A 7,615-nucleotide genomic window follows, 5' to 3' on the forward strand; every position below is an offset into this window, starting at 1 on the left:
GGTAGAGAGCTAGCCTTGAGCTGAAGAGCTGAGGGACAGCGCCCAGGCCCAGAGTTCAGGCCCCACAACCGGACAAAAAAAAAAAAAACCTCTACTAGCCATGACATCACATACAGATGTCTCTCTCATTCATACAAATGTTCACTGCTGGATTTCCTGATCAGATGACTCCTTGGTTGGCACACTTCAGTGGAGGCCAGCAGTATTTGAAGGACCCTAGAACTGTCTACTGTGAGCTTTGTCATCTTTAAGACATCACCAAACATATCCATGGGCTTTGAGCACATTCTTTTATATTCCATAGTTTAAAAAATTATGGTGACTTAGATGAGGGCACACATGATAGGAAAGTGTATTTCCATCCATTTTTAATTGGTCTGGAATGATTCTCACATGACACCAAGATGTAAAGATATGGAAAAGGAACTTCAATTGGGTGATTTGTAAACAGGGGAGAAAGTTCTTTTAATGGACCACTATTCAACTTCACATTTCATTCTAACACTCCATGTGTGTGTGTGTGTGTGTGTGTGTGTGTGTGTGTGTGTGTGTGTGCAGGTCCCAATACTGGAAATGGGCACTATCTGGGCACTATCCCAATACTGTAAATGGGCACTATACTGGGCACTATCCCTCAGCTTTTTTGCTCAATCATACTGTTCTACCCATTGAGCCACAGCTCCACTTTTGGCTTTTTTAGTGTTTAATTGATGTTCAGGATCCCATGGACTTCCTGTTCTAATGTTATTTTTAGAGAAAAATTATTCACTTATTTTACAGAAAAAAATTTATGAAAAGAATTCTGTTGGTTTTCGCTGAGTTTCTATTTTAATGTCAGGGTAGATGCCAGGAGTAAGAAGAGAAGGTCTTGAAGTATTTACGGTCAGTAAGTACCATGGGGTTGGAGAGCATGTGATCAGGTAGCTCCTATAGGTCCTAGAAGATCATAGAATCTAAGGTGTATGGCGAGTCTCTGATAGTTTGTAGATTTTTTTTTCTGAACTTCATATCTGGAGACTAAATATAAAATGTGAAACAAAGTCCCTTGACCAAAGCTTTTTAAAAATTATTCCATGAAATTTTCAACTATAGATTTTGGAATAATGGAGATTTTAAAGTATCTCTACATCTGTAATCCCTCAAATATATCTTGTCTGTATGGAAATTATGTTTTCACTGTTATGATGATGATCTTTCAGTAAATAGTGACTAAGCTCCCTCTAATAAGAGGAAAGTTAGGGGCTGGGAAAGTGGCTCAGTGGTAGAGCGCTTGCCTTGCATACCTGAGACCCTGGGTTCAATTCCTCAGCATCACATAAGCAAAAAGAAAAAAGCCGGAAGTGGCCTTGTGGCTCAAGTGGTAGAGTGCTAGCCTTGAGCTGAAGAGCTGAAGGACAGCGCCCAGGCCCAGAGTTCAGGCCCCACGACCGGACCCAAAAAAATAATAGTAATAAAAGGAAAGTTAGTCTTTAGATATATGTGAACATATGTTAAATATTGCAAGTTTTAGAGCCTCCCATATTTAACTCTAATCAAATCTCATTCTGTGGAATTTACTTACATTTCTTTTATTTCCTTGTGCATCTAATAAGAAGCCATGCCACAAAACTCATGGAAGACACAAAACTCATGGAATACTCATGGAAGGCACACAAAGTGTGAGCAGGATCCCAGCTTAGACCCATAGTGCTGATGATTCTGGCTCCTGGCACTAAAACCATCTGGGTTAAGTCTACATTTCCTTAGAAGCTGCAGACAGTTACATTTTACTCTGTTATTCTACAAAATGATGAACAACAGCACTTTGTTATTGGAAAATTGGACCAAGATCTTTTGTCGTGTCAGCACTTCATGATTTCAAACTGTGGCTTCTTGGATGGTAATTCCTAAATTCATTTTTCTTCTTCACTTTGATAATGGGCCTTACCAATGAAGTTATTATCTTAACTCTTCCTCAGGTGGCGATCTGAAATCATGGGTATGTTTGGAATATTTCCTCCATCCCTCTATATTTATGTTTTTCTCCAAAACTCTACAGATGAACATCACATACCCAGTCCTATTTGGAGGACAGAGTCACTATCAGGCCAGCAATTGGTTTATTATTCCTATGTATTCATTTTTCTGGTATTGTTTTCAGAAACCTAATTCATAGCAGTGATATTAGTATTATTCAGATTAAAAGGTCATCAAACTTTTGAGATCATCAGATTCTCCTCTTATTTCTGTGTGAAGTCAGTCTTTCAAGTGTATGAGTGGTTTATTGCCTAGGTGGAGGCTCAGACAAGATAACGTTTACCCTTCTCGTGACTGGTTCTTTGAGCTGGTTGGTTGGGTGGAGTCTCCCTTTTCTCCTCATGACTGATACCAAATCAGTCATTTTGCTCTTGCAAAAATGAAGCAGTTCTCTAATCTTGGAGTTGTCCTTCCTTGAATGTATTAGAAACAGCCATTTCCCTGCCTTTGTGAAATTCAGCACTGATCTCAATCCTTCCCATGTCTTTGCTGAATTAAATTTTGTTATGAACACTTTACCATTTGTGGTTATTTACTTAAAAATTGTTTTTGAATAGTAGAGTTTTGTTGTCAGGACCTTGCACTTGTAACCATGCCCTCTCTCACTCCAGCTTTATTCCCATAGCTCTTTTTTCTTTAGTTATTTTGAAGGTAGTATTTCAAATTCTGCTTGGACAGTTCTGATTTCTGACTCTTCAGTCCATCTGCTAGGATCTGAGAAGGTAGTCAAAGGCTGCCCTGCTTGACTTAAGAGATCATTTACTTTCACTTTCTTGACAATTGAAATTCTATTTTTTTTTGGCCATAAACAACTACAGATTTTGCTAAGAAACTGTAAACTAGAAATAATGCATCAGAAGCAATAGAAATTTTAACAAAGAGCAATGCTACCCCAGTCTCTCTTTGTTTTTCTCTACAGAAAAATTTGTCAGGTAGACAAATTTAGGCCATTAAACCACCATCTGCTCAAAAGGCACAATATTAAAATAAAAATCAGAAACAACTGGTGTACTCAAGGCTATTTCTTGCTGAAATAGCTTCTTTGTAGTGTAGTTATCAGAAGGAAAGTCCAGAGGATTGCCTTCCTGTATTAATGATCTTCAAACAGAAGTCAGCAAGTAGTGAAGAAGACTATGTGTGTGGCTCTCTTTAAGCAATGTCACTCTTTCTGAAACCCTAAAAGGAACTTGCACTCAGAGATTTTTACTATCTGAAAAAAAAGAACAGAAGTCATCTCAGAGAATGTCTTAAAATATGGTGGTATACATTACTCATTGTGAATTTACTAAAAGCTTAGAGAACAAAAGCTCTATATTTTAAAAATTATGACATAATTTATAATCTTATCTATTTGTTTAAATTCCTGAAAGCTGGTTTCAGATTCTAAGGTGTGACATTTAACATTTATAGGAAAGATTCTTGAAGGTATTATTTTTAAAGACTTTTTCATTGAATTTGATACTGTGTACTATAACTCAAAATTTTTAAAAGGTTAAGTCATATATCATATTACAAATGTATCTCTCATTCATATAAATGTTCAGTGATGGATTCTCTGATTAGATGACCTGGTTGGTACACTTCAGTAGAGGCCAGCATTATTTTCTTGAACTTTCTCCTATTTAACACATATCCCCAAATAGGTCTGTGGGCTTTGATGACGTTCTTTCCTATTCCATAGCTTTAAAAATATGGTGAGTCAGATGAGGGTAAATTCACAGACCACACAGTGCAGGAAGAATATTTCCATCCATTTATACTTGGTTGGAATTATTCTCACATAGTATCAAGATGTGAAGATGTGGAAAAGGAACACCAGTTGGATGATTTGGCGACTGGACTGAAGGAGACAAGTTCTCTGAATGAAAATACTTTTCAATTTCACATTTTGTTCTAATGCTCTGTGTGTGTGTGTGTGTGTGGTGTGGTGTGGTGTGCAGGTCCTATGACTGGAAAACAGAGACTTCAGCTTTTTCGCTCAATTCTAGTGCCCCACACCTTGAATCACAGCTCTATTTCTGGCATTTTTAGAGTTTAATTGATGTTCAGAGTCCTATAGGCTTCCCTGTTTTAATGTTGTTTTTAGAAGACAATTAGCTAATTTTTTTACAACACAAAATTTATGAAAATAATTCTGGTTGATTCTCACTAGTTCCACAATGTAATCTTAGGGAACATGCCAAAGTATGAGAGAAGATCTTGAAATGTATAAGGCCAATTACTACCAAGAGGAGAGGGGAGCATGGTCAGGTAGACTTCTGTGAGTGCTAAAGGATCATAAACATTAAAACATCCAGCAAGTCTTTCATATTTTGAGGATTCTTTCTTGACTTCACACTCTGGACACAAAAATAAAAATGTAAAATAAAACCCTACAACCAAATTGTTGCTCTTTAAAAAATATTGCATATAGTCTTCAGCTATAAATTTTGGAATCATGGAGTTTTAAATTTTTCTCTTGATTAATCCTCTCAAATATATCTTGTCTGTCTTGGAATTATGTTTCCACTATGTTTATAATGATAATCTTTCAGTAAATAGTGACTAAGCTCCCCATAATAAGAGGCAAGTCAGTTTTTAGAACACATCTTAAATATTACAAGTTTGGAGGCCTTCCAAAGCTAATGCTAATAAAATATCAGTCTTTTGAGTTCATTTAATTTTCTTGTACTGCTTTGTGCATCCGGTGAGAAGCCGTGTTTCAAAAAAAAAACTCATGAAGACAGAGAAAATGTGAACAGGATCTCTGCTACAAACCCATAGCAATAGAGGATATCCTTAATCACTGTACACCTATATAGTGGACCACCAATGCTTACTTCATGGTATTTTTCTGACCTGCGCTTAAGTGCTTCTAACTGGGCTTGGTCTATGGGAATGAAACACAGGTTGGTTGTATTTTATTATGTAATTCCAGGAAAGTCTTTCAATACATGTATGAGTATCTCACATTCTGAATGAGAAAAATATTAGCTAAGATGAATATCTAGTATGTAACAAAGGAAAGAATTATTTTCTCACATGGAGCAAATTTACACCATGAGTAAGGAATAAATACCTTATGTTTCATACAGATTTTCAGTTTTGAAACAAAGTTTTTAGAAAAAAATGCTTTTTTACTGACATATATTTTATGCATTTCTAAATTGAATGTATGCTCTGATTCATTATAAAATATATATATTACACTAAATTAAATTATAAGTAATTTACATGAAAAAATCCACAAAATAAAAAAATTCATGTAAAAATAGTTTACAGAGAGCATGCTAAGTACCAATGCATTTTTTTCCAGGGGTAAGGACAGTACTGTGTTAAATTCAAGACTTCAATGAGCTTGTCTGTTGCTTTACATCTCAGCCATGTCTCCAATATTTATCTTGAGATAGAGTCATGGTGGTGACCTCACATGAATGACTGGTTAGCAATTCGTCAACTTACTTAAAGTTTCCTTTTATAGGTGGAATAAAACATGATTGCCAAGATGTCCAGAATCATAGATTGAGATGGGGTGTCATGAACATTTCTCTCCCATCTGGCCTCAAACCATGATCCTCCTAATGTCCTATACAGTCAAGTATGAGAGACTGGCACTTAGATAAACTTTTAAAGTTAACACTCACCTTAAAATATTTTAGAGTCTACCCTAGTATACATTCAATGAAAAGGAAATATTTTCATGCTGTTAAAAGTACTATCCAAAGATATAGAGTATAGTAATGTATTACCATACCTGAGTGTTGTTGAATTTTAATCAGGGATTCTATTTAAAAATATATATATAAAAACTTGTCAGGGCACCAAAAGGAAAACCAAGAGAGGAAAGAATATGGTTGGGAAATGCCACTCTAAAGTGAAGTATGAAAACATAAATGAAAACAAAAAGAGAAGTAGAAAGGAGGAAGGCATTCAGAAAATGGAACCTCGAGCATCCCTACTTAAGCCAAGGGAGCACAGCAAGGTCTTCACACTCCCCAGAGGCAGAGGCTCCCATCAGCACCTCAGCCAGTCCAGCGGCATCCGCCCAGCCACAATGCCCTTGCCCTTGGCCTTCCTGGTGACCCTGGTGGTGCTCAGCTGCAGGGCAACCTGCTCTCTGGGCTGTGAGCTGCCTCCCACCCACAGCCTGGGCAACAGAAGAGCCTTGCTCCTCCTGGGACAGATGAGGAGAGTCTCCCTTTTCTCCTGCCTGAAGGACAGAAAGGACTTTGGATTCCCCCAGGAGGCATTGGATGGAGAGCAGGTCCAGAAGGCTCAAGCCATCGCTGTCCTCCATGAGATGACCAGGCAGATCTACAGCCTCTTCAGCACAAAGACCTGGCCTGCCCCTTGGGAGAAGAGCCTTGTGGACAAACTGTGCGCTGGCCTCCATGAGCAGCTGCAGGAGCTGAGAGCCTGTCTGAGCCGGGAGGTGGGAGAGCAGGAGCCTGCCATGGTGCTTGAGGACTCCACACTGGCTGTGAGCAAACACTTCCACAGGATCTCTCTCTACCTGCAAGAGAGGAAGTTCAGCCCTTGTGCCTGGGAGGTTGTCAGGGCAGAAATCATGAGATACTTTTCCTCATCTGCAAACCTGCTAGAAAGGATAAAGAGTGAGGAATGAGCTCTACTTCTCATGGAAATGGCCCTCACTGATGGAACACAGTAGCTCCCTTCGGCGGACTCTGCCATTCTCTGAAGCTGTCATCTGCTATCATTTGACATGACTTCTGTGAATGTGTTACATGTTTTCAGAAAAGTTAGCAAAATTGTGTTCATGTCTCTATACTCTCTTCTCTTTGATCCATGCAGGTGTATATTGATTTAATTACTTAACTAGTATTTATTTAACTCTGTGCCAGATTTAAATTATTATTTTATATATTATCATGCATACCTTAACATTGTGATTTATATATGTATTTATTTTCTTAGTTTATTAAAGTTTTGCTAAAGAAGCTTTTTATGTGTTTGATTCTCTACTGGAAAGTTGCAGTACTTCTTAGGCTTATAAAAGGAGGAAGCTGGAATTCATTCACTCATCATTTCTCCTCCACTTATTGGTATCAGTTTGTATCTTCCTGTCCTGGGGAGATGTTGTGCTCAACAAACAGTGTTTGTATAGCACGTGTAAGTCCATGGGATGTATCAAATATACAGAAAGATAAATTTAAAAATGATGTTCTCTAAAACAGATTGCATTCTGCCTTTTGCCTATAAACCCAACAAATACAAGTTCTATCCTTTATATCTTTGCTTTTTTCAGTGAAGAAAATCTAAAAGCTATAACCTTTTATAATATGATCTGAAGGGCAATCTAATGAAATGACCACAGAAAAGTCATCTCCGGCTGTGGTATGGACGATTACAGAGAGGTAGAAATGTATGAACTGCAGGTACCTATGCCCATGCAGTCAAGTCTCCTTTCATTCATGAGTTTGCAATGTACAAGGATCCCAGTTGGTCAAGGTTAACATAGGAACACTGAGATAATCCAACGGGAGTATGGAAACAGTCTGCAGAGAGCAAAGGAAACATAAATTTACCATTCTTCAAGTGTAAAACAAGAGGCTATAGAGCCCAGGGGAAACAGAGATGGGAGAGCCTCACATTAAAAGAA

The 7,615-nt window shown here is 37.8% G+C and overlaps 1 protein-coding gene across 1 annotated transcript; it reads left to right on the forward strand.

The window, feature by feature from the left end:
- The first annotated feature begins 6,049 nt into the window (after positions 1-6,049).
- Positions 6,050-6,619, forward strand: LOC105989000 (interferon alpha-3-like). Its single transcript, XM_013020792.1, has one exon. It carries the CDS (start codon positions 6,050-6,052, stop codon positions 6,617-6,619), a length of 570 nt encoding a protein of 189 aa, XP_012876246.1.
- Positions 6,620-7,615: the final 996 nt, after the last annotated feature.

This window comes from Dipodomys ordii, unplaced genomic scaffold (genome assembly GCF_000151885.1).
Source record: "Dipodomys ordii isolate 6190 unplaced genomic scaffold, Dord_2.0 Scaffold53, whole genome shotgun sequence".
Lineage (NCBI taxonomy): Eukaryota > Metazoa > Chordata > Mammalia > Rodentia > Heteromyidae > Dipodomys > Dipodomys ordii.